This window comes from Phocoena sinus, chromosome 8 (assembly GCF_008692025.1).
Source record: "Phocoena sinus isolate mPhoSin1 chromosome 8, mPhoSin1.pri, whole genome shotgun sequence".
Taxonomy (NCBI): Eukaryota; Metazoa; Chordata; class Mammalia; order Artiodactyla; family Phocoenidae; genus Phocoena; species Phocoena sinus.
In genome coordinates, this window is record NC_045770.1 from 60658250 (window position 1) to 60686003 (window position 27754).

General features: G+C 36.5%; 1 protein-coding gene across 2 annotated transcripts in view; it reads left to right on the plus strand.

Annotated features, from left to right (window-relative positions):
• RRM1 (ribonucleotide reductase catalytic subunit M1) overlaps positions 1-26890 on the plus strand; it is a 35183-nt gene extending 8293 nt beyond the window's left edge. Inside the window, exons 3-19 of one of the 2 annotated variants that reach the window (XM_032640856.1) lie at positions 648-825; positions 1908-2008; positions 4275-4334; positions 5185-5224; positions 5482-5644; positions 9687-9828; positions 11986-12069; positions 13714-13875; positions 14253-14332; positions 14998-15199; positions 17890-18039; positions 18251-18472; positions 20202-20278; positions 22867-23002; positions 23838-23933; positions 25050-25238; positions 26274-26890. In XM_032640856.1, the coding sequence (XP_032496747.1) occupies positions 648-825; positions 1908-2008; positions 4275-4334; positions 5185-5224; positions 5482-5644; positions 9687-9828; positions 11986-12069; positions 13714-13875; positions 14253-14332; positions 14998-15199; positions 17890-18039; positions 18251-18472; positions 20202-20278; positions 22867-23002; positions 23838-23933; positions 25050-25238; positions 26274-26459 (2268 nt within the window). In that variant the 3' untranslated portion in view covers positions 26460-26890. The remainder of the gene's footprint in view (positions 1-647; positions 826-1907; positions 2009-4274; positions 4335-5184; positions 5225-5481; positions 5645-9686; positions 9829-11985; positions 12070-13713; positions 13876-14252; positions 14333-14997; positions 15200-17889; positions 18040-18250; positions 18473-20201; positions 20279-22866; positions 23003-23837; positions 23934-25049; positions 25239-26273) is intronic. The other variant, XM_032640857.1, reaches the window with a different exon arrangement.
• The last annotated feature ends 864 nt before the right edge of the window (positions 26891-27754 follow it).

Sequence of the window (27754 nt, forward strand, 5' to 3'; positions counted from 1 at the left end):
CCCATCTCACAGGTAATTGTGAAATGTCAGAGAAGATCATGAAAGTTGAGATATTTTGTAATTTGTGAAATGTTAAAGAAGGAGTAGCCATTAAATTATTTGATGACTCAGCCCCAACTCTAACTTATATCTTCATCTCCTTTCATTGGAATGATTAAAGTTTGATTCATTTGCTTTCCCGTACTTGTCCTTAGGTAGAATTGGGGCAAAATGGGTAAGTATGTAGCGTGAACCCTGATTATATAGAGAGAATTTGAATAAAAGATGGGGAAATAATTATAGAATCATTGGTCTGTTTTCAGCTGTTTCCCTGTGTGACTGTTAATCTCTGTAAAAGCTCTACTTAGATTTTAAAACTAACTTCCTTCCTTCCTCCCTTCCTCCCCCCGCTTTCTTTCTTTCTCTTTCTCTCTTTCTTTCGTTCCACACTTCTTCATTGTATATGTAGTATGCATTTTCTAGCAGCTCTATTGGCTTATGAATTCTCATTACTAAATTTTCCACAGCCCACCATTCTGAAAGATAATTTTTCATAAAAGGAAGTTGTCTTTTATTTTGATATAAATTGATTGTTTTCTTCATTGCTCTCTTAAGGAAGCTGGTGGTTCTTGGGAAAGCACAAGTAATTCTTGGTTTTGCTTTTATAGGCTCAGATCACCATGAAAGTAATCCAAGGCTTATACAGTGGGGTCACTACTGTGGAACTAGATACTTTGGCCGCTGAAACAGCTGCGACCTTGACTACTAAGCACCCTGACTATGCCATCCTGGCAGCAAGGATTGCCGTCTCTAACTTGCACAAAGAAACAAAGAAAGTATTCAGTGGTGAGTCTAGAGGAAAAAGTTAGAAAGAATTTAGTATTTTCAGAAAATTTATAAGGGTACTAGAATGAAACCTTGAGTGTCAAAAAGAGAAATTCCATCTTGTTTAAAAAAGCAAAGTGTGCAGGTTAGTGGCAGAGGGAGACTAGAACTTCCTATTTCTCCATGCTGCTGACCTGCTGCATGGAAGGGTCAATGGATACTTTTCTTTATCTTTTTGTTTCTTTTTTTTTTTGAAACCCATCTTTAGATGCTTGGTGGTGGTGTGGTTGGAAAAAAGAATAATATTTATTGATAATTTCTGGGTTAAACAAAGTGTTACAGTCAGTCTTTTGTCACCATTAGTCAGCACTCCCATTTTATAGCTCAGGGAATGTGGGCAAAGGAAGGTTAAATAATTTGTAAGGTATATAAAAGGTGGTATATAAGAAGTCAGCTGGTAGACTGAGAGTAGAAATCTTTCAGCTTTCAATTCGAGATCTGTTATATGGGGACTTAAACATTATATCTCACTCTTCAGTAGATTTATTGTAAAGATATCAGTTCTCCCGAAATTGACTATGGATTCAAGTCAAATTCAGTCAGAATGCCAGCTTTGTGTATATGTGTATTATATGTATAAATGCAGAGGACTAAATACTGCTGTGATGTCTGGAAGAGAGAGGGCTTATTACTAAATGTGCATTTATAGAAGTAAAATGACTGGGATGATAGGTTTTGAATTTTAAGTTGAGTGTCTGTTTTGTTAGGATAAAAAAAACTTGAGAAGAGGTTATAATTTCTGTTTTTCTTTATTTTCAACCAGTAATTCTCAATGGGGTTTTATGTCAGAATCATCTGGCAGTCTTCTTCAAACTACAGGAGCCTATGCTCACTCTAACTCTGGAAGATTTAGCTTATAAATATATATATTTCCTTATATATTTATTAGACGTGTGTATGTTCATTGAGCACTTTCTGTGCTAGGTACTAAGGTGGGTTGGGATGAAAAACGGTTGAGAACCACTGTTGTAAACTGTTACCTGAAGATTGAATTAGCTGTTAAGTGATTTTGATATTTTAATTTTCTGTTGTTTTGTTTTTAGATGTAATGGAAGACCTCTTCAACTACATAAATCCACATAATGGCAAGCACTCTCCCATGGTGGCCAAGTCAACAGTGGATATTGTTTTGGCCAATAAAGATGTATGTATAATGCTTTGGTGAAAAATTTTTTATAGATTTTTTTTTTAAGAAAATAAGCACATTTAAAAAACTTTAAACACTACAAGAGATAGAGGTAAAAAGTAATTCTTTCTCCTTCTCTGAATCCTAGTTTTCCTCTCTAGAAACAGCAACATTTTGTCATTTTAAAATGTATTTTTCCAGAGCTGTTCTATAATACACGTATGTGTACCTTTATTTTTCCTTTTAGTGGTAGTGTACTGTGCATACTATTCTTTCTGTTACTTTTTCACTTGCGAGTATATCTTAGAGATAGTTCTTTATTAGCGTTTATGAATTCCATTCTATAGCTGTATCATCATTATACATATATATAAGAATTGCTCTAGTGATGAATATTTGTTTACCATTTTTCACTGCAGTGAATATCCTTGTATGGTAGCGCTTTACTTGTAGATGAGTGTATCGGTAAGGTAAATTCCTTAAGTGGAATTGCTGAGCCAAAGAGTATGTACATTTAAAATTTTAGTAGACATTGCTAAACTGACTTCCAAAAGGGTGGTTCAGGTAAAATTTTGAAAGATCTTCTTGCTCAGCAACTTAAAAATTATCCATTTGTGTTTCAACCCCTTTCTTAACTACATCCCAAAGAACAGAAGGGAAAAGATGGGTAGGTCCAGCCAGCCCTTTTGCACACAGGATTTATTTACCATGGATATCCACACAGATTAGAAACCACTTTTAACTGTAGGTAATAGAATGATTAGTCGGCTGTCTCTAAATATGTATCTGATGTTAAAGAGACTGAGAGGAAACTGAGTTGTGTGTTGTTCATATGTATAATCTTGAAGACAGGTGAAAAACAAAAATAAAATGACGACAGCAAAAACCTGTATCTAAAAAATAAATATTGATAATCAAGTATTTCAATTCTCCATTTTTCATGCAAGGCCCCTACCTGTCTTTGGCAACAAAGATGCCCTTAAAAATTTAAGAGGAAGGGAAGAGTTTTGTTTTTCTTTTTTACATCTTTATTGGAGTATAATCGCTTTACAGTGGTGTGTCAGTTTCTGCTTTATAACAAAGTGAATCAGTTATACATATACTTATGTCTCCATATCTCTTCCCTCTTGCGTCTCCCTCCCTCCCACCCTCCCTATTATGGTTTTCATTTTATGACAACTTATACTAGTCTTCCACTTATGGAATCAACATACAAGTTTCTTTCTTTTTTTTGGCAACGTCCTGCAGCTTGTGGGATCTTAGTTCCCCTACCAGGGATTGAACCCGGCAGTGAAAGCATAGCGTCCTAACCACTGGACTGCCAGGGAATTCCCACAAGTTTCTTTTTCAAATAAACTTATTAAAGTCAAAAAAAGTGAGAATGAAAGTCTTAATAGAATGGATGGTAGTTAACACAAATCATGGAGATGAGATGATACCTGAATGAATGGAATTTGGAAAATGTTGAAATATACTGTGTAAAGCAGTATTTCTCGGGCTCTAGAGCGCGGGCTCAGTAGTTATGGCGCCCGGACTTAGTAAGGAAGAGTTTTGTACAGATTTTTCAAGTCCTTGGACATGGATCCTTATATGGAAATACTGATAGTATTTTGAAAGACTGGCTCCACATTTCTCTATCCAAAATGATTATTTGTACCTAAATTGCTTTTGTTTTCTTTAAATGGCTCTATAGCCTACAAAAGCCTGTAACAATGGCCAGTTCTGCTTTAAAATATTACTGTCACAGCAGTAGTTTGTTTAAAACCTGTTAAAGGACCATGGATTTGATGAGCCTTAGAATTAACGTAATTATTTATCTTATATATTGTTATGTGCAGTTTAAAATGGAAGATAAAAATACATATTATTAATTATATGGCTCTGATACTTTTGGAGTAATAGCTAATCTAAAAACATGTTTAAGGGTGATAATATAGTCCCTTTTATGCTCATGTTCTTTCCTTCTTCAGAGATGTACTGTAAACATAATAGGGAAAGTTTGGTAAGTCATATGTATTTTTACTTATATACAACTTATACTTAAATGTTTTCTTCTAGTCCTTTAATGTACATGTTTTTAAACCTAATTAGGATACTCAATTTATATAATTTTTTTTTCTTGACATCAGGTATGGATTTCTATTCTATACTAAGTAATACTTAGTGTTATCTCTTTTATATTCTATGTCAATTTTAGTTCTGAAGTCAGGGCTGAAAGATACCAGAGTTTGTGAAAATAAATCTAATTATCTTAATTATGGATTTTTTTTTTTACCTTCACCAGCGTCTGAATTCTGCCATTATCTATGACCGAGATTTCTCTTATAATTACTTTGGCTTTAAGGTAAATAATGGGTTTCAAATGAGTGGGAATTCCTCCTTGAATCAGGAAATACAGGTTTTTGTTTATGTTTTAGTGATATAATTATAGAGGTAGAAATTTGTTGAGAGTTGGGGGACCTGTGGGATTAGTGGGGTTAGAGTGGTGGTGGTTGTTTGAATTAAGGAAAGATAGCTTATTCATTTGCAGTTTTCAAGTTTTCCAAATATTACTTCTGGATACCTTTGGAGTTATGCAGGTAATTTGCCAGAATGATTCCATATTCTACTGTTTATGCAACAACTGTTTATTGAATTCCTACTATGTGCCAAGTGCTTTTCTAGGTACTTTTGTGTGGATAAACAGTATTATGTAGTGATTGAGAACATGAATGTTGGTGTCAGACCACCTGGGTTCAAATCTCTGCTCCATTTCTTATTAGCAAGATACTTAATCTCTCTGTCCTCAGTTTCCTCATCTTTAGAATGGGGATAATAATAAAATTTCAACAGCAAATTCTCTTGAGGAGTGAGTGTGTGTGCTACTTTGATCAATGCCTAGCCTGTTATAAGCACTTCGTAAATGTTAACCATTATGATGTGGTGATGAATACTACAACATCTGCTATTAACATTATACATGTTAACATAGAGCTGGCTTTTTCCAGAAATTTTCAGGCAGTCTTTTCCAAAACAAATAGCCAATTGATAATGTTCCAAGCTAAAGCTAGTAAAACTAAATACGCTATTCTTGTCATTTAAGATTATATTAAAAACGGAGAAGATTTAAAAAGATTGCCTTATTGTGAATGATATATCTACTATGTCTTTAAAAACTATGCCCTGGAAGTTTTTTGTTGTTTTGCTTTTTCTAGACGCTGGAGCGATCCTATTTGTTGAAGATCAGTGGAAAAGGTGAGACATGAATGTGTTTGTGTGGTACATTTTCTACTCATTATATTGAAAATAGAGCTTTGAGCTATTAGCCTTAGCACTTCTATTTAAACTCTAACATTTTAAACTTCATGTTTAGTTTATGAATAATTTTGCTGCTTATTGGTGTAAAATTTTTAAAATTGTCTTTTGGTGTTCCTTTTTTTGACTCAAGTACATATCTCAGCCTAGTTTTTCTCACATGTCCCATTATGTGAAAATTCCTCTTTTGTTTTTAGTGGCTGAAAGACCACAGCATATGTTGATGAGGGTATCTGTGGGCATTCACAAAGAAGATATTGATGCTGCTATTGAAACATACAACCTTCTCTCTGAGAAGTGGTTTACCCATGCCTCTCCCACTCTCTTCAATGCTGGCACCAACCGCCCACAACTTTCTAGGTATGTGTCATCTATAGTCGCTTTTAATGTTCTGAAATGCTTTTGCTAGGGAAATAAACCTTGACCTGAAGAAACTAGGCAGTTCATCACTTAAAAATTACTTTGATATGCTTTTTTTTTTTTTTTTGCGGTACGTGGGCCTCTCACTGTTGTGGCCTCTCCTGTTGCGGAGCACAGGCTCTGGACGTGCAGGCTCAGCGGCCATGGCTCATGGGCCCAGCCGCTCCGCGGCATGTGGGATCCTCCTGGACCTCCTGGACCGGGGCACGATGTCCCCTGCATCGGCAGGCGGACTCTCAACCACTGCGCCACAGGGAAGCCCTGATATACATTTAATCGCTCCTGTTCTGATAAAATGAGATTTACTTTCTGGAAAGCTCTCTTACTGCAGTGTGGTAAATGAATTGAAGAGAGACAAATGCCAATAATAAAATTTTAAACATGATTGTGGTGATGGTTGTACAACTCTGTGAATATACTAAAAACCATTAATTGTACACTTTAAACGGGGACTTGTATGGTATGAGAATTATATCTCAATAAAGTTTTTTTATAAAAGTAAATACTGACAGTCATTAGAGGACTAATCGTAGTCTGTATGAGAGATTATGGTATTTTGGGTTAGGGAGGTGAAAGTAGAGATTGAGAGAAATAGACAAATTCAGGAGATTTGGGAGGTAAAATTGATAGAATTTGATGATTTGGATATGAGTCAAGAGTGGTTCCTGAGTTTATGGGTAGAGTAACAGGATTTATTATGGTGCCATTTTCTGATAAAGGAAACATTGGAACAGAGTCTGGTAATTTGTAAAAAAAAAAAAAAAGACTAATACACCCTAAGCAAGTTTGTTTTATCCAAGGATCTCAAGGATATGCTAACATCAAAAAGTGTATTAATGTACTTCATTGCACTAACATTTTATATCATTTAATACGTTCATAATAAAAAAACCTAGCAAAATAGATACAGAAAATAACTTCCTTTATTTGGTAAAAGATAATCCACTAAAAACTTAGATCTATTGGACCTCTGTTTTCAGCATTGTAGTGGAGGCCTGAGCCAGCATTGTAAGATAAGAAAAAAAAAGATTGGAAATGAAGGAACGAAACTGTAATGATTCCTGAAGAGCATCTACAAATTATTAGAATTAAAAAGAGATTTCAGCAGAATATCTGGATGTAAATTCAACATAAATTAATCAGTTGAGTTTCTGTATTTTAGCTGTTAGAAGATTTAAGTTTAAAACATATCATAATACTGGAAGGTACCCAAGAATAGATCTAATGAAAGGTGTGTAAGGCTTTTAAGGAAAAAATTCTAAAACGTAATTGAAGGACATTAAAAAACAAATAAATGGAGAATGATCTTATATTCATAAATGGATTTAATATTGTAACAATGTCAATTTTTTCCAAGTTAATCTATAGTTTCAGTGTAATTCCAGTCAGAATTTCAACATGCTGATTCTAAAGTTTATATGGAAGAGCAAAATGCTAAGAATAATCTAGTACTGCTCAAAGATATCAGGTCCTAATCCCTGGAACCTGTAAATGTCACTTTATAAGGAAAAGAGTCTTTGCAGTTATGATTAAGAAAGATCTTGACATAGGGAGATTATCCTGAATTATTCAGGTGGGCCCTGAATCCAGTAAAAATATCCTTATAAGAGAGAGGTTGAGGGAAATATGATACATACAGAAGAAAAGAAGGCAGTGTGTAGATAGAGGCAGAAATTGGAGTGATGTGGCTACAAGCAAAGGAGCCACCAGAAGCCGGAAGAGGCAAGGAATATACTCTCCCCTAGAGCCTCTGGAGGAATGTTCTTAATTTTGACCCAGTGAAACTGATGTTGAACTTCTGGCCTCCTGAACTGTGAGAGAATAAATTTCTATATTAAGCCACTGAGTTAGTGGTATTTGTTAGGACAGCTACAGGAAGCTAATGTAAATAACAAGATAGTTTTGAAGAAAAAGTCCTACCAGATTTCAAGACCACTATAAACCCATGGTTTGTCTATCCCAGAGTAAATACCATACTTTGTGATATTTACTCTGGGATAGTATAGTATTTGCTCTGGCCACTGGAACATAACAGAGAGCTCAAAAAGAGATTCAGGCTTATATGGGAACTTGATGAATAACAGGGTGTCATTGCATTTCATTGGGAAAACAGTGCTAAGGAAATTGGTTATCCTATGGGGAAAAGTATAATTAGATTTCCCTTCTTCATGCCATATATAGAAATAAATTCAAGAGAATGTGAAAGTAAAATCTTTTAGAAGAACATATAGAGAAAATATTTTCCTCCTCAACTTTTTAATATGAATTTCAAACATTCAGAAAATTTAAAGAAAAGGACAGTGAACTCCACCCATGCACTCACTTCTGCCTAGATAAAAAAATTACTAACATTTTGCCATATATATGTATTTTTATCTTTAAAATTAAAAAAAAATTTTTTTTGGCTGAGTCATTTGAAAGTGAGCTGCAGACATCATGACTATCAACCTAAATCTTGATAGATTATATATGACCTCAGAGTAGTGAAGAATTTCTTAAAGTAGATATAATAAGCAAACAATATAAGGAAAAATTGACTACATTAAAACTTAAAACTTCTGTGAACCAAATACAGTGAAAAAAGTTTCAGACTGGGAGAAGATATTTGCAATGTATGTTAACTGTTGAAGGATTATAAGAAAAAGACACAGAACGAAATAGAAACATGGGCTAATTTGTAGAAGAAACTGATTGGCTAATAAACACGTGAGATGATGATAAACTTTGCTGGTGATTAAGAAAATGAAAGTTAATATCATAATGAGATATTTCATACCCAACAGATTGATACAAATTAAAAGGCTGTTAATAGTAAGTATTGGTAAGAGTGTGGAACATAGGGAACTCTCATGCATTGCTAGATGGAGTATACGTACCCATTCAGTTTGGAGAATCTTTAGTAAAGTGGAACACATGCATATCTTTTGACCCAGAAATTCCTCTCCTAGGTTTATACCCTATAGAAATCCTTAGACATAAGCACAAGGAGATATGTTTAAGAACTTTCACAGCAGCATTGTTTAGAATAGCAAACAAATTGGAAGTAATCCAAATGTCCACCAGTAGGCAAATGGACAAAATATATTGGTATATTCATACAATGGAATACATTACAGCAGTGAAAATAAACTAGTCCTATATGTATCAGTAGGAATGAATCTCTAACACAGTATTGAGTTAAATAAAAGTGGGTTACAGAGAGATAAATTAAGATGGAGCCAGAAATTTCAAAAATGTGGAACATATGTCAACGCTAAAAGAACGTAGAAAGGCATGGAAATGGTATATGATTGTAATTAGGTTATATTTGTAGTGTCTTATTTCTTGAGGTAGGTGGTAAGTACAAAGTATATGTTATATTATTCTCTGTGCCTTTCTGAATGTCTGAATATTTAATAGAAAAAGTCAACAGAGTCCGTCTGGTTGAATATTTAAGTTACTGAAGGGATCATTGGAAGACTAAGGTTCCTGGGGTAGGAGGATAAGATCCAAAGCACAGGTAGAAGGGTTGTCTTCAAAAAGACTGTAAGGAAGCTAAATTTTGATGGACATACCAAATTTGGTTCAGTATTGGATAAGTGGGGTTTTTTTCATAAATGTTTAATTTTTCTTGGCTTACTAATAGGTTGAAAAGGTGTTATGTATGCTTAGGAATTTACATGAGAAAATGTTATAATGGCACATTTGCAGTCTGGTGAACATGGAAGCTAATATTTTTACACTTATCTCTTAAGCCTTCCTTCCAGGCTTAGCATCTAGGGTAGGCAGCAAAGTGATTTTAAAACAATATATGTTGATATATCTTATTGTGTCATATCCAGTAAAAGGTTTTGTTTTGTGTTTTTCCTTCTAAAAACCCCTAGGAATTTTGTAAGCTTCAAATTGTTTATTTGCCTAACTTACTGTCTTTGGATTATATAGTCATTTTTTGATTCTGCTTTGCTTCGGTTCCTTGCTGAGTTGTGACTTTTTTCCCCTGTAGCTGTTTCCTTCTGAGTATGAAAGATGATAGCATTGAAGGTATTTATGACACTCTAAAGCAGTGTGCATTGATATCCAAGTCGGCTGGGGGAATTGGTGTTGCTGTGAGTTGTATTCGAGCTACTGGCAGCTACATTGCTGGGGTAAGCCTCTGTTGTGTGACTAAAAGTATATAGGCTTAGGGGGATTCAGGTCCATAAGCAACCAGGCTTGTGATTGAGAGGGCATTTGCTGGGGCTTGGGAGACCTGGATCTCTGTTAATTACTTGCTGGCTGTGTGACTTAGACTGAGTAATTTCACCACTTCTGGTCTCATTTTCATCTGTCTTATTAGAGGTTGATTAGATGGTCTCTAGGGTCAGATTTTGGAATCCTGATTTATTTTAGCAATAATGATAGCATTATTATTATTCATTGCTCACTACATGCTGAATCCGTTGTAAAAGTTTTATGTGAATTACACATTTAACCCTTACTACAACCTTATGAGATAGATATCATTACAGACACAGTAAACTTTATTCCTTACAGTAACTTTGTGAGTATAGCCACAAAGTCTTCATTTGATAAGTGAGGAAGCTGAAGCTTAGAAAGCTAAATTACTTCCAGAGATTAGTCACTTAATATGTGATAGAGCCAAGATTCAAGCTTTAAACATTGTCACTTAATGAGGTAAGTTTCATCTCTTCTAGTTCACTATTCACTGGGAGTCAATATCATGGTTTTGGGTAGAATCTAAAAAATAATACAACTGGATGTATATGCAAAACAGAAACAGACTCACAGATAAAGAAATCTGTCATACAGAGTGAAGTAAGTCAGAAAGAAAAAGACAAATACCGTATGCTAACACATATATATGGAATTTAAGGGAAAAAAATGTCATGAAGAACCTAGGGGTAAGATAGGAATAAAGACGCAGACCTACTGGAGAACGGACTTAAGGATATGGGGAGGGGGAAGGGTGAGTTTTGACAGGGCGAGAGAGAGTCATGGACATATACACACTAACAAACGTAGTAAGGTAGATAGCTGGGGGGAAGCAGCCGCAAGGCACAGGGATATTAGCTCGGTGCTTTGTGACAGCCTGGAAGGGTGGGATGGGGAGAGTGGGAGGGAGGGAGACGCAAGAGGGAAGACATATGGGAACATATGTATATGTATAGCTGATTCACTTTGTTGTAAAGCAGAAACTAACACACCATTGTAAAGCAATTATACCCCAATAAAGATGTTTAAAAAAAAAAAAAAAAAAAAAGAAAACAAACTTGTGGTTACCGAAGGGGAGAGAGACGGGGGGAGGGACAAATTAGGGGCATGGGATTAACAGATACAAACTGCTATATATTAAAATAGATAAGCAACCAGGATATACTGTATAGCACAGGGAATTATACCCATTATACTGTAATAACCTATAATGGAGTATGATATGCAAAAATGCTGAATCACTGTGCTGTACACCTGAAACTAACTATTGTAAATCAACTATACTTCAATTAGAAAAAAAAAGGAAAAAAAAAGGTAATCGTTTTGGTTAAGTCCTGGATTTAAATCCTATCTTCACTAATTACTAGTAGTGTGGCCTAGTGCAAGTTATTTTACATCTCTGAGTTTGTTTCCTCCTCTGTAAGGTGAAGAAAATATCTAACCCTATAGAATAAAGTTAGAGTCCAGAAGAAAACCATTCCATTACGTGGTGTTCATTACATAATAGTAGGGTGAGCCATTGCTCACTTATCTTTCTAGGTTGTTTAAAGGCTTGCCTTGGGGTTAGAAGGATTATTTTAAAAATTTGATGAGGTATCTTTTAGTCTTAGGAGTTTATATATTTTTTTCATCTTCATTCTAGAATCCATTTATTGCTGAGAATCTCCATTTACCTTATTGTCTTGATTTATCCATTGCATATAATTCTTATTGTAAATTGCCTTGAATTCTTTTGGGAAAAAGATACTGTAGTAGCGTTTTTACTCTACCCAAAGTATTTCTTTATATAATGACCCTTTGAACGTGTGGGGTTTAAATTTAGCTATCCTGATTTTGGATTCTTTTGACTTGTAATTTCTCATTGTAAATTAGAGATGCCATAAAATAACTTCGTACATAATTGCGATTTATTCAGCAAAATTTTATTTTATGTTGGGCATTATGTTTTTAAAGCAGAGGGAGAGATGGGGAGCAGATGAAGCTGTAGACTGGGAGAGAGTAATTTGTCCACTGTTGAACCGTTTTGTTCTTTTTCTTGCTGAGGCCCCTATTTCTCCTCCAGATGCCTTTATCCTCAGTTTCTCTTTCAGACTAATGGCAATTCCAATGGTCTTGTACCGATGTTGAGAGTATATAACAACACAGCTCGATATGTGGATCAAGGTGGAAACAAGGTATGCTTTGTTACTGAAAGTCCTAGAAATCAGAACTGAAAATCTTTTCTCATATATGCTTATAATAAGATGGCTCATTGTGTATGTTTCTAACAACTTTGCTTTTTTCCCACTTTTATGATCAATTTAATGAGTATAATTTTTACTTTTAAGTGTATACAATTGAAGTGTACATTTTGATGATTTTGACAGATGTATATACTTGTGTAATCACACCAGTCAAGACATAGAACATTTCCATAACCCCACCATGTTTCATCATGCACCTTTGTATTAATCCCCCATCACTCCCACCAATACATACTTTATCCCTGGCTCCAGGCAGCCAGTGATTGAGTCAGCTGTCTTACATGACAGTTGATTTGCAAGGAATTTCTAAAGTTGTGATTCATATTGATACCTAACCTTGAAAAAGGGTTGTAATATGTTTTCTAGGTTTTTCTTTAAAAAAAGAAAACAAAAACAAAACAAAACTCTGTCTATTTTATAGAGGGAAAAGTAAAGTTGAGAGATAACATTTATCCAATGTTATCAGCAGGATAGTTTGCAACTATCTAGCCTGTCTTTTATGGATATGTATATGTAGGCATAGTAATCACCTATTAGTTTATGAATTTCCTTCTGATGCACTTAAAAAAAATCTATGGCGGGGGGGCTTCCCTGGTGGCGCAGTGGTTGAGAGTCCGCCTACCAATGCAGGGGACACGGGTTCATGCCCCAGTCTGGGAAGATCCCACGTGCCGTGGAGCGGCTGGGCCCGTGAGCCATGGCCACTGAGCCTGCGCGTCTGGAGCCTGTGCTCTGCAACAGGAGAGGCCACAACAGTGAGAGGCCCGCATACCGCAAAAAAAAAAAAAAAAATCTATGGGGACGTTGATAAGACATACCACCTTTTTGACCTTTTGAGCACAACATTATTGTCAAAGTTAAAGTGATTTTCTTTGGGCTTTACATACATGTCACATAGTGTAAAGTGAGCTGGACGACTGCTGAAGTGGAAGCTCCATCCCTAGTTCACTGTGTCATTTTGGATAAATTATTTAGTCTTTTATTTTTCTTATATTTTAAAAATAAATTTATTTATTTATTTTTGGCTGAGTTGGGTCTTTGTTGCTGCACGAGGGCTTTCTCTAGTTGCGGCGAGTGGGGGCTACCCTTTGTTGAGGTGCGTGGGCTTCTCATTGTGGTGGCTTCTCTTGTTGCAGAGCACGGGCTTCAGGCACGCGGGCTTCAGTAGTTGCAGCACGCGGGCTCAACAGTTGTGGCGCTCTAGAGCGCAGGCTCCTAGTAGTTGTGGCTCACGAGCTTAGTTGCTCTGTGGCATGTGGGATCTTCCCGGACCAGGGCTTGAACCCTTGTACCCTACATTGGCAGGTGGATTCTCAACCACTGCGCCACCAGGGAAGTCCTATTTAGTCTTTCTTGTTCCACATTTTCTTTATGTTAAATGCTCTTTTTTACTGCTAGAATTGTAAGAAAACTACTACTACTTTATATTTTTATAGTACTTTTATTTGTATTATCTCATTTAATTCATTAATTGTAGTGAAGATCCAAGGAGATATTATTGAAGTGCTTTGGAAAATATGAAGTTTCTTTGTTTTATTCTGATTCTGAGAAGAATGATGATTTGTTTACCATTAGCGACCTGGGGCATTTGCTATTTACCTGGAGCCTTGGCATTTAGACATCTTTGAGTTCCTTGATTTAAAGAAGAACACAGGAAAGGAAGAGCAGCGTGCCAGGGACCTTTTCTTTGCCCTTTGGATTCCGGATCTCTTCATGAAACGAGTGGAGACTAATCAGGTGAGAGATAGGTACTTGTTAGTAATAACAACTTGATTCATATAAGTTTTCTCCTCAGTCATCTTAAATCACGCTTAGGAAGAGTCCACCTATATGTTATGCAATGGAAAGGCATGCTGAACAAGTTAAAAGATGCCGTTCTTGCCTTCTTGGATTTTTATTCTCTAAAGTAGATGCTATCTGACCTAAATGGTTGAAGGGTCATGAACAAACATGCAAAACTAGATGTTTGGGCCTGAGCCTAAAATTATTATTTCTAAAGCAAATTTTTAAGACAGTCTATGGAAGCCACAATATCCCTTGCAGTGTTCCTAATGGACTACGTGTGGTTGGTTATTTGAAGTTTCTTATGGTTGGTACTCTTCTTCCCTTTGCAGGACTGGTCTTTGATGTGTCCAAATGAGTGTCCTGGTCTGGATGAGGTCTGGGGAGAAGAATTTGAGAAGCTATATGAAAGGTATGGGAAAAATATGAGAGTAATAATGCTTTAACTGTGTGTTTCTTTTATTTACAGGCTCTAAATTTTAAAACTACATCAATCATTAGCCAGTTTCTAGGAATCTTGAGAAGCATCTAGAAGAGAATGTGACTAATAATTTTATTTTGGTCATGTTTTCTTCCTGAATCTTCACCAAAATTTTGGTTTGTCTTCTTTCTTGAAACTTTGAGACATGTAAATAGGTATTCAGGTTTTTTTAATTGATCCTTTAAAAAATTAATGCAAAGAGTTATTTAGCAGGGTTATTATTAATTTGCTTTGTCATAAAGTACATTTGACAGAACAAGTTATGCTTTGTGTAGTACACAGGAATCAAGGGCAACTGGGACACACATGTCAATAGTTCATTAAATAATAGCACAACAGTACTGCTTTAGCACAGTAGCACAATTTGAGTACTTCAGGTTTTGTTCCTTTTTATTATGGAAGGTTTTGTTGATTTAGTGGGATTGACTTTAGCCATAGTAAAATAAATATCATATTCCTAATTTCTTTCTCTTAGCAAAACTTAGTAAGAAATTTAAGAGTTTTCAATATTTTATATTTTGGTGTTTCTCTTCATGTTATCTGCAATAAAGATTTTCCTTAGGGAATATTAAAATAATACTAGCTTTGCCTTTCAGTTATGAGAAAGAGGGTCGTGTCCGCAAAGTTGTAAAAGCTCAGCAGCTTTGGTATGCCATCATTGAGTCTCAGACAGAGACAGGTACCCCGTACATGCTCTACAAAGATTCCTGTAATCGGAAGAGCAACCAGCAGAACCTAGGAACGATCAAATGCAGCAACCTGTGCACAGAAATAGTAGAGTATACCAGCAAAGATGAGGTAGGTAGAAAAACTTCTGCCTCAGGTACTGAGAGAAGAATCTTAGGAGTATGTGAATTATTTGTGACTCCCTCACACGATTTCCCTTAAGTTGGGTGAAGGGGGTTTTTCGTAGCTTGCTGAAAGCAGAAGGGCACTAAAATAGAGATTATAAAGGAAGAGGTGTGATGTGTGCCCTTAAATATCTTTTAGTTTGAGCCATGTAGAAAAGACTGTCAATTTTTTATTTCACACACATTGTTGTAATAACCTTTACTTGAGAAAAATAGCAATATATAGTTATTTAGGTTAGGGTTAGGACAAACACAGTAACGTGTTAGGGTGCTCATTCAGTTTAAAGTATGTAAGCATGAGAGAGTCCTTTCAGTGAATGGTGAGACAGAGTTCTCATCTCAGATCTTTAAGGTGATTCACAGAAGAGGCAAGGCTAGAAATGAGACATAGATTTGGATATTTTAAAAAGAAATTTATGGAAAAGCTTTCCATTTGGGAAGAACTGCCTGTATGACAGATCAGAGACAGGGATAGGTTTTGTGCAGTGAGTGTAAAAGTAAGTTTGTTTTGATGGAGCAAATACATTAAGGTTTGGTGTATGGAGAGATGGCTGCAACTGGGGGAAGGGAGATAGTATGTGAAAGATGGCATGTCTCAGATGCAGGAAAGCCCTTGTAGATTTCTGAAAGGAAAATAGCATCCCTAGGATAGGAAGGATGGCTCTTGCTTCTGGTTATAGAATGGCTTAGTGTGAGAAGAGGCTGGAGGTTAGTTTAAGGAGATTGTTGCATTAGTCAGATGACAGGCAGCTTGGATATTGGATGTAAACTACGAAAATGTGGAGGAAGGAGCAGATCCCAAATTCTAGGACCTAAAAAAAAAATGACAAATGAAAAGTCGGAAAGAAAATGGTGAGTGAGTTGAACATACTACTAAGGTTGCAGTTTAACTTAACAAAGTTTATTGAGCACCAGCCATGTGTAAGACACTATACTAAGTGCTCTCAGTTATAAATGAATGTGGCTCAGCCCCTGCCCTCTGGAAACTTACAATTTAGTTGGAGGAAATTGACATACTCATGACTACTATACAAGATAGATTATATTATAGAGAATAAAATGACCCTTCTTAAAACAAACATCAGATCATATCATTCCTCTGCACAATACTCGTCTTTGATTTTCCAGCCCATCCAGAGTTCGTTCATCCTTTTTTTTTAAATTGAGATATAATTCACATACCATAAATTTTACCCTTCTAAAGTATACAATTCAGTGTTTTTTTAGTATATTCACAAGGTTGTGCAACCATCACTGATAACTAATTCCAGAACATTTTCATCACCCCAGAAAGAAATCTTGTACCCTTTAGCAGTCACTCCCTGTTCCCCTCTTCACCCAGGCCCCGGCACTGCTAACCTATTTTCTGTCTCTGGATTTGTCTGTTGTAGGTATTCCATATAAATGGAATCATATGATATTTGGTCTTTTGTGTCAGTTTTCCATGCTGTAGCATGTATCAGTACCTCATTTCTGTCCTTGCAATGCCCTGTGAGATCCTCCACAACTGAGTATCCCACCTCATCTGCTCTTACTTTCCCCCTTCCTCACTGTGCTCCAGCTCTACTAATTTTATTGCTGTTTCTCAAACATATGAAGCATACTCCTATCTCAGGATTTTTGAATGTTAAAATGCTCTTCTCCCCAGGTAGCCACGTGGCTTGCTTTCTGACTTCTTCAGTTCTTTCTTCATATATCCCATTCTCAGTGAGGTTTTCCTTGGCAACTCTATTTAAAAATGGCACTCCTGGGCTTCCCTGGTGGCGCAGTGGTTGAGAGTCCGCCTGCCGATGCAGGGGACATGGGTTCGTGCCTCGGACCGGGAAGATCCCACATGCTGCGGAGCGGCTGGGCCCGTGAGCCATAGCCGCTGAGCCTGCGCGTCCGGAGCCTGTGCTCCGCAGTGGGAGAGGCCACAACAGTGAGAGGCCCGTGTACCGCAAAAAAAAAAAAAAAAAAAAAAAAAAAAAGGCACTCCTTCCATCCTTAGCCCCAAGACTCTGTTTTCTTTAACTGCCTTATTTTTCTCCCTAGCATTTATCAGGCTTACATGATTCAAGCTATGTTTTAAAAATGGGTACTTTGGCAACATGTGTAAAATTGAGTAGGTGTGAAGGGCATGAGGGAGTCTAGGTGAGAGGAGTTAAGGGCTGTCAGAGTCTCAATGAGGGTGAAGTAGACGTGCAGTTTGGAAGAACTTTCTGCAGTGATAGAAATGTTCTGTATTGGGTGGCTACTGAGCACATGAAATGTGACTAGTGCAATTGAGAAACTGAATTTTAAATTTCATTTAGTTTTAATCTAGTGGCTGCTGTATTAGACAGTGCACATCTACTGACAGATATATATAAAAAATTATAGCATAATGTGGCATACGTCTGGTAGTAGAGCCATGTACCATGAAGCATATGGTTCTTTCCCCATCTTACCTATTTCACTGGTGCGTGTTACAGTTCACATATGAGAATAGGTTTTGGGATTTAGAAATGAACTGGTGAATGGTGAAGAGGGAGGAGTCAAAATAGAAATTTAAAATTTTAATGTCAGCAAGTGTTAGAGGCTTACAGAGTAGTGTCATTGACACAGTGGAAGAAATAAAAATCGTGTGACTCTTGACCCTTTTTTTCCGAATTCCAGGTTGCAGTTTGTAACTTGGCTTCCCTGGCCCTGAATATGTATGTCACATCGGAACACACATATGACTTTATGAAGTTGGCTGAAGTCACCAAAGTCATTGTCCGAAACCTGAATAAAATTATTGATATTAACTACTACCCTGTCCCAGAGGTATGAATAGATTTCTCTGCTTATTGGTAATTATTGAAATCCAAGATGGAAGGAGTTTATCACAGTCTTCTAGTCATCTCATCGTCTAAATGGTTATCATTGGAATGGTGTGAGAAAACTGAGATAAAGAGAGAGAGTGTGTCATTTGTTACAGAATGTTGCTTTTACTGTTCATTAATGTTGTCTCTTCTCTAAATCTGTTGGCACGAAGGCAAGCGTATCAAATAGATGCCATCGCCCCATTGGAATTGGGGTACAAGGTCTGGCAGACGCTTTTATTCTGATGAGGTACCCTTTTGAGAGTCCGGAGGCCCAGTTATTGAATAAGCAGATCTTTGAAACCATTTATTATGGAGCCTTGGAAGCCAGCTGTGAATTGGCCAAGGAGTATGGCCCATATGAAACCTATGAGGGCTCTCCAGTCAGCAAAGGAGTAAGTATATGCATGAAGTTTCTTTTTGCCTGTGAGTTCCTATGGTAGGCTGAATGGTAGCCTTCAAAAAGGTATGTTCACATCCTAATGCCTGGAACCTGTGACTGTTACCTTATTTGGTTTAAAAAGGGTGTTTACAGACGTTGTTAAGGAATTTGAGATGAGGAGATTATCCTGGATTATCCAGGTGGGCCCTAAATCCAGTGACAGTTGTCCTTACAAGAGACACAGAGAAGAAGAGGAGGCAACACGACCATAGAGGCAGAGATCGGAGTGATGCAGCTGCAACCCAGGAGTACTGAGAGCCACTGGAAGTTGGAGAGGCAAAGAACAGAATCTCTTCCAGCCTGTGGAGGGAGTGAGGCCTTCCCAACGTATTGAGTTCGGGCTTCTGGCCTTGAGAACTGTGAGAGAATAAATTTTTGTTACTTTAAGCCACTAAATCTGTGGTAATTTGTTACACCAGACAGAGTAAACTCATATGGTCCTTTTGTCCTCTGGAGTAAAAAGGATACTCCGTTTAAAACTAATCATTGCTAAAATGACGTAAGAAGAATGCTAACTGTATTAGTTTTTTTTTCTTTTTTGGCCGCGCCATGCGCAGCTTGCAGGATCTTAGTTCTCCGACCAGGGTTCGAACCAGGGCCCACAACAGTGAAAGCGCTGAATCTTAACCACTAGACTACCAGGGAACTCCCAAGTATTAGTTTTCTGTTACTAAACTTAGTGTATTAAAACAACATACATTCAGTATCAGTTTCCATGGGTCATGAGTGCAGACTTGGGTTAGCTGAGTCTTGATCTCTGGATCTCTCAAAGCTACAGTCAGAATGTCGATAGAGGCTGTGGTCTCATCTGAGGCTCAGGGTCCTCCTCCAAGCTCACCTGGTTCATTTCCTTGTAACTCTAGAACTCTTGGCATCTTGTTTCTTCAAAGCCAGTAGGAGGGAGAGTCCCTCATTTCAAGAAGAGCCCAGTTCAGTCGCCCATTTGAGGGTTTTCATTTGTTAGGTCAGGGCCATCCAGGATAGTCTCACTTTTAACTAAAAAATTAACTGATTTTCACCCTTAATTGTACCTGCAGAACCCCTTCACATTTGTCATAGTTGTGTGAGTGGCATCCATTGTATTTCCAGGTCCTGTATACACTGAAGGGGAGGAGAAAATAATGGCCTATACCCTAGGGGGCTGGGAATCTGGGAGCTGTCCTAGAATTCCACGATCCACACTGCCTTCATCATGAGTAGTATGATTCTCCTCCCTGTAAAATAAGATGTTATTTTTAGTTCTCACAGTTCCTGCTGATATTTAGGAACTCTACATTGTTTGAAAATAAGTTTATTAGCTAAATAGATTGAGAGGCAGATCAAGGCAGTTAAAAAAGATGAGGCTAGAGTAATTCTTTTACTGTACAAAAACAACATGCTTTCATAAATGTTAGAATTTCCTGGTTTGTATATATGATAGGGGTCCTCTGAGAGGACTCAGCCAGGGACATGGGGAAGAGGTAAGCCTTAATGACTTTTCTTAGCCTGCTTCTAATCAATATGACTACATAGAAATTTGTCCAGGAAAGTCTCTGGTCCTTGTATTTCTTACACAGCTTTTACCAAAAGACAGCATTTGTTGGGATGTGGGGGCATGGCAGTTAGTTATTTGTTTGGTTTTTGTCATAGTTTTAAATTGTCATACAATGATTTATCATAAATTTGGGTTGTTTATTCCTTAGATCCTTCAGTATGATATGTGGAATGTTACTCCTACAAACCTGTGGGACTGGCAACTTCTCAAGGAGAAGATTGCAAAGTAAGTAGAGATGTAAAGTGGCTTTGAAGTGAGGAGGGTTCAGGTTTTCAGCCTGGCTCTTTCGAACTTAGGTATGTTATTTTAGCTTCTGAAATTCATTTTTTTTCTTTTAAATGGGACTAAAATGACCTATCCATAGAACTATTTTTTTAAAAATGCTTCCTAGGACAATATATTTGATATGTATAGTAACCTGCAAATTGCTTGGCACAATGAAAGCATTTTAATACCTGGTAAGTATTATTATTATTAGTTGATCTTGTTTTAGGGGCTTGAGTACCAAGATTAGGTAATTCTTTTTCTCGTTAAACCTTCATATTTCCAAGTGTGTTTGCTTTTTAAATGTTTTTCACTTTTATTTATTGCTTAACCACATTGGGCACATAAATGACTTTCAATGAATTGATTGTCATAGGACTTCATTACGGATTTTGGAAGAGCTTTTGGAGGGTTTAATGTGTTAAACTGTGTGAAAGAAAAATGTAAAAATTGAAAAATGTAGGCCTTTCCAACTAATAAACATAAGAGATTTGAGTGCAGGCAGAATGTTTTGCTGAATGTTTGTCTGTCATGTCTAGGTTAATGCATATACAAAGTGTTTAATGTTTGCAGAAGGAAGCAGTAGCTTTAAAATGCTCTTTAAAATATCTGTTTACCTTAAAATTGTTTTGTTACTCAAATAATACATGTTAGATAATTTAGAAAACATACATGTGGAAAGGGAATAAAATGAAAATTATCCCAATACCATCACCCCCCAAAAAAATCTGTTTGTATCTTTTTGTCTATCATCCTCAGACTTTCTTATGAGTGTGTATATATGTGTATATTTACATGCAAATTCAATTTTTACAAAAATGGACCTGTACTCTATTATTCTGTTTTTCTCAAAATAATGTAGTTTAAATATTTTTTATGTATAACTTTTTTAAATTTCAAAATTAATACATGAATACACATTCATTGTTAATAAAGTTCAAATATGGAAATAAAATAGTAAGTAAAAGCCCTTCTTTATACCTCTGCCAGCCATTTTGTCCCACAAAACAAACAAAAAAACCAACTTACTTCTTTTCTCAGAGATAACCATTGTGAATGGTGTATATTTTTCTAGACCTTTTTCAGTACATTTGCAGATACGCACACACAGTTTTATTATATAAATGAGATCAAACTTGACATGTTCTGAGACTTTTTATTTAGTGATTTATTTTGGAGATGTTTCTCTTTTAGTACATGCAGATTTACCTAATGTTTTTAGTGATTACAGACAATTCCATAGCTTGGATATATCATATATATATGACTTTTCAAAACATTTTCCTGTCTCTGGACAGGAAACCACTGTCCACTCTACTGAGGGAGTAAAGACATGGAGATAGTTGGTGGTTTGCTTGATGCCTCACAACTAGAAAGTGACATAGAGGTTGAAAGTCCAGTTGTACAGGCTCCATTAGGATGTGAGTCTCTATGCTAAGTGCTGTATGAATCCAGAGGTATGGAATGTAGGAAAGATGAACTCTTTGTCCTTGAGAAACTTAAAACTAAGTAAGGTAAGACATGTAACACAAATATACGTAAAGGTACAGGTCACAGAAAATATTTGCAATGCAAATATTTGTATTTGACAGTTGTATTTAGTGTTGTCTGCCTGGTTAGGAAAGATGTTGTAGAGTAAGTATCTCTTAGGCTGAGCTTTGAAGGATGTGCTTAGGACAGTTTGAAGATTTCTCAGAGTTCAGATACTATATTTTATTTATTTATTCTTTTGCGGTACGTGGGCCTCTCACTGTTGTGGCCTCTCCCATTGCGGAGCACAGGCTCCGGATGCGCAGGCTCAGCCGCCATGGCTCACGGGCCCCGCCGCTCTGCGGCATGTGGGATCTTCCCGGACCGGGGCACGAACCCGTGTCCCCTGCATCGGCAGGCGGACTCTCAACCACTGCACCACCAGGGAAGCCCTAGATACTATATTTTTATGCACTCTCTTTGGCACTGAATAGAGTCAAAAGATGTTAGCGTTCTTCTAGGAAATTTAATTAAACAGGTGATAGAGGAAGTCAGGAATATACTTGGAGCATAATTTTTTCTATTCATTATCCTGTTCAGGATAAATGGAGAATTGTGGGGATAGAGGTCTGGTTCTGACCACTTTCACATCATTATGTTTCCTTAAAGGGCCTAGCACAGTGATCACATAGGCACTTAGAAAAGAGTACGGGTTGAATGAGTGTACCCTGATACAGGTGGGGACTCTCCGATAACCCTGTGAGTGTTTTCTTGGGCAAGATAGTGTATCAAGTGCTGTGATTCCTAACTGGCATAAGTCATGGCATGATAAGGTTTACCAGCAGTAGAAACGGTGCTAATTCTGTTTAGGAATTAGGCATTTAGGAGAGGGCCAAGTTATACCACCCATACTGTGGAGTTGCATCCCTGTAGGGGTTAAATGCAAAAGTCAACATGTGAGTCTAATGGATGTTTGGTATTACTCGCAGCAACTGCATTTACTACAATAACTTAAAGTAGCTGTCTTCCTGACAGATTGTAGCTTCAGAACCAGCATCTAATAATCTCCTTTTCTTTAGGTATGGTATAAGAAACAGTTTACTCATTGCCCCGATGCCTACTGCTTCAACTGCTCAGATATTGGGAAATAATGAGTCAATTGAACCTTATACCAGTAACATCTATACTCGCAGAGTCTTGTCAGGAGAATTTCAGGTGAGAAGATCACAACCAGACCTACAGGAAAATCTTTTAGAAGCCTGATGTTGGGAGTAAATGCTACTCATATTTAGTATATGCCCCTTTATTTTAGTGTTGGTGCAAAGTTTTGATAAAGTGAGTTATCATCTCTAATATTGTTTATGTTATTTCAGCATATAATAGACATTTAACAAATATCTGTCAAAAGAATGAAAGATTGAGGGTTGAGTATGAAAGCAACTTGATATTAGAGTTCACATGATGTTTAACCATTTTGTAATCATAGTGACATATACTATAACCTCATTTGCTTAAGTTGATGATACTCAAGGTGTATAGAAGTATCCTTTAAGATAGTGGTTCTCAGCCTTGGTTACAAATTAGAATTTCTGATGGGCAGGACCAGTGTTTTTTTTAAGGTTCCCAGGTAATTCTCATTTGCAGGTTGAGAACCACTAATTTAAAAGATACTCATTTGTGAACTTGCAGATACTCTGAAATAAATTTCTGTAAGGTTTGGCATGGGTACGTTTCTAATTTTCTTAAGTATTTATTATGTCCTTACTTAAAAAGAAAAAAGAATCATTCTACATACCCAGCTTAGGCAGCATTAGCTCTTTTCACTTTTGCAAATACCGTGTGTTATGTTTTGAATAACAGATATCAAGATTTTAGAGGAATATAGCTTTCGTGTAGTGGGATAGGTCTCTCAGTTTTATAAAAAATAGAATTTACCAAGCAATCTAATGTTCTTCATTGATCTTATTTACTTTAAGCTCCAAGTCTGTGATCCTGTTTAGGCCCTGTCTTTGTTGTTTTTTCCTTCACATCTTTCTCCTTTCCGTTTCAGATTGTAAATCCTCACTTACTGAAAGATCTTACTGAGCGGGGCTTGTGGAATGAAGAGATGAAAAATCAGATTATTGCATGCAATGGCTCTATCCAGGTACAGAATTAAAAAAAAAAAAGTGTTCTCTTCAGGAGCTAAGTTGGTAGTTACATTGGTAACTTCTCACTTATCCCAGGCAATGCAGAGAAAGAATGGCTATTCACTGTGGTCATATAGGCTTATGTAGCTCTGTTCAACTCTGCATTGCTGTGCTAGGATTAAATGCATCTTCACATAGCTAGGCCTTACCCTCTTGTTTGTGCAGCAATATAAAGTAGTGGTTCCCAACTTCTCTGCACATTAGAATACATTGAAGAGCTTTTAAAATCCTGAAGCTTAGGTTGTACCCCATACAAATTAAATGTCTGGGAGTGAGAGCCAGGCATCAGTATTTTTTAAAGACTCCCTAGATAATTGCCAAGTGAGTCAGAGTTTGGGGACCAGTGATACAAAGCCTGAAATTAGAGTCAAACTTAATTAAAAAGTATGATGGAGAATTGAAGACTGATAGTCCAAAAGGCAGAGCCAGAAATAGTGTTTAACAGTGAAATATTTGTAGCTGAGAATCAAGAAGCATTTATTTATTTGTAAATAGAGGCCTCTGGCTAAATATTTGTCTGCTTGGCAACACAGATAAAGATTCTTGTAACGTTTCTATATTTGCTGATGGAAACTGTAGCATTAGCCAGTCTGTGTTTTGATGCAAGCTAACCCTAGACCTAAGAAATAGGAAAGCCTTTTTCTGTTGACTCCAAATGGAGTTTGTGAAGTCCTAGCTTATTTAAAGGGTTTTTCCTCATTGCTTCCTTGGGTCATGTCCCTGTGAGTTACAGCCCTGAGTTTTTGTATTTTCTGCAAAAGTCAAGGGTCATTTATTGTTGCTTAGCTCTGACTTTTCAGTGAATGTTTTGGCCATTAACCAATTAAAGATGAGTCTTAAATAACTACCACCAGATTGATATTTTGTTGTTTAGAATGGGTTTTGTTTGACTTCATAAGCCAGAAGTGAGTAGTCTTAGGAAACTTGATAAGGATCATACTGTATTAAATGGAATGGTAGGGTCAGATCTGGCTGGAAGTAGAACCAAGGCCAGACCCTGGGGGTCACCATTCTGTTAATCATACTGCTTTCTTCAACCAGAGTGCAATAAACATTTGATTTCCCTTCTTCAGAGCATACCAGAAATTCCTGATGACCTGAAGCAACTTTATAAGACTGTGTGGGAAATCTCTCAGAAAACCGTACTCAAGATGGCAGCCGAGAGAGGAGCTTTCATTGATCAAAGCCAGTCTTTGAACATACATATTGCTGAGCCTAACTATGGCAAACTCACTAGTATGCACTTCTATGGCTGGAAACAGGTAAGTGGAGGAAGTCAACCAGCTTGGGATATTTTAGAATTGGAACAGAGTTCTATATTCTAGCTACATATTAAGTATTGCCACCTGGAAGTTCTTTCACTTTAAGTCCAGTATGTTAGAACCAACCCATGGGGTTTATACCAGATTAAGCTCTCACTTTGAATTTTCTTATTTCTTTTAGGATTATTTTATTCTAAGCTTGAAACCTTGGAGTTACCTATGATCCTTCCTTTACTTTCCATGCAGTCATTCACCATGTAGTGTCAGTTGTTCCTTTGTACTATTTCTTGAATGTCTTACTTTCTATTCCACTGCTGTTATTCTTAACTTCTTAACTGATCTCTTTTCTTCTGGTATCTCTACTCTAGGCCATCTTGTGTACTGCTACCATTCCTAAAATAAAACTTTACACATGTCAACCCACTGTTCAAAAATATCCATTGTTTCCCCACTTTATCTACAGGATAAGAGCCAATCACTTAGCTAGTCTTTGCCAACTGTAAAGGCCTGTGAGTCTATAATGTATTCTTATTCCCTAGCAATATTCTAGGTGTTTATATAGAATTATGAATTTATTTTTTTATTTAACAAACTTTTATTGAACTTATACTATGTTCCAGGACTGGGGATACTGAATAGAGAATGGTGATTCTTATCCTTGAATTAGTCATAATCAGTTCTTATACAAAGATACAGTCTAGACCTCTAAATAGTTATAATCTAAGGCAGACATGTTTTCTTAGGCACACTTGGAAGTCATACACATAAAAACAAACAAACAAAAAGACTAGAGAACAAAAATATTTGACATTTTCAAAGAGATAAGCTTGTTTTAGGGGTGAAAAGGATAGAGTATACTGTCTGACCATCTCTTTCTCTCTTTAAGCATTTTTGAGAGGGCTTCCTAGAGGAGATATAATTCTAAGTTTAGAAAGCAATTTGACCTGGTTTATGGAAATGTATTTTAAACATTGGTCTTTAATGTCTAGTGTTCTCACAGCTTCTCCTAATTAGTTGTATTTACTTCCCTTTTAGGGTTTGAAGACTGGGATGTATTATTTAAGGACAAGACCAGCAGCTAATCCGATCCAGTTCACTCTAAATAAAGAAAAGCTGAAAGATAAGGAAAAGGTATCAAAAGAAGAAGAGAAGGAGAGGAACACAGCAGCCATGGTGTGCTCTTTGGAAAATAGAGATGAATGTCTGATGTGTGGATCCTGAGGAAAGGCTTAGAAGAGACCAGCCCTTCTTTAATAGCCAAACTACTTCTTGAGCATAGATAGGTATAGTAGGTTTGCTTGAAGTGATAAGGTTTTGCTGGACTTTATTGCAGAAAAGAATCAATTGATTTAAAGTACTGTTTCTATATAAGCGTGAAAGTAATGATTTTTTAAAATTGATATATTGGGAATCAAAGTAGATGTTTTAGGAATGCAAAAGAAGTCATCTTGCAAATAGGGAGAGATTAAATAGGGTTTCATCACCCATCTGGTACCCCTTTTCTGGTGACTTCAGTTTTGGTAAGGAGACTTTGACTGGTGTGTCCATAGAAGCAGAACTGAGTCATAACACGTGAGAAGTGCTGACAGGACCTTTATCTGGATAAGGTCCTAATAGATCATTCTGAAATAAAGATAAACATTTCTAAATGATTGTGTGAGACTAATTTTGTCATTTATTTTCATACAAAGGTCAACTTTGATAAAGGATTTTTTGTTATTTGAGGGTTCAGGGAAGAAATTTTAAGACAAATTACTTAGACACCATATAGAATTCTGATTTTAATATATGTCTTTTTCTTCTTTTTAAAAAAATTGTAAAATATACATAACATAAATGTTACCATTTTACCCACTTTAAAGCATACAATTTAGTGGCATTAAGTACACGTACAATGCTATCTATTTTCAGAACTTTTTCATCATCCCAAACAGAAAGTCTATACATAAAACAATAATTCCCCATTCCCTTCTTCCATTATTCCCTGGTAACCTCTATTCTACTTTCTGACTCTGAATTTGCTTATTCTAGGTATCTCAAATAAAAGGGATCATACAGTATGTGTCCTTTTATGTCTGGCTTATTTCACTTAGCATAATATTTTCAAGGTTCATTTATGTATTGTGTCAGAATTTCATTCCTTTTTTAAGGCTGAGTAATATCTCATTATATATATATACATATATATATATAGAGAGAGAGAGAGAGAGACATTTGGTTTATTTCCACCTTTTGGCTATTGTGAATAATGCTGCTGTGAACATTGATGCACAAGTATCTGTTTGAATTCCTGCCTTCCGTTCTTTTGGGTGTGTACCTAGAAGTGGAATTATTGGACTAGATGGTAATCTTATATTTAACTTTTTGAGGAATTGCCGAACTGTTTTCTACAGCAAGTGCACCATTTTACATTTCTACCAACAGTACACGAGAGTTCCAGTTATTCCACATCTTTGCCAATATTTGTTAATTTTTTGTATTTTTTATAATAACCATCCTAATGGCTTTTGTCAGTT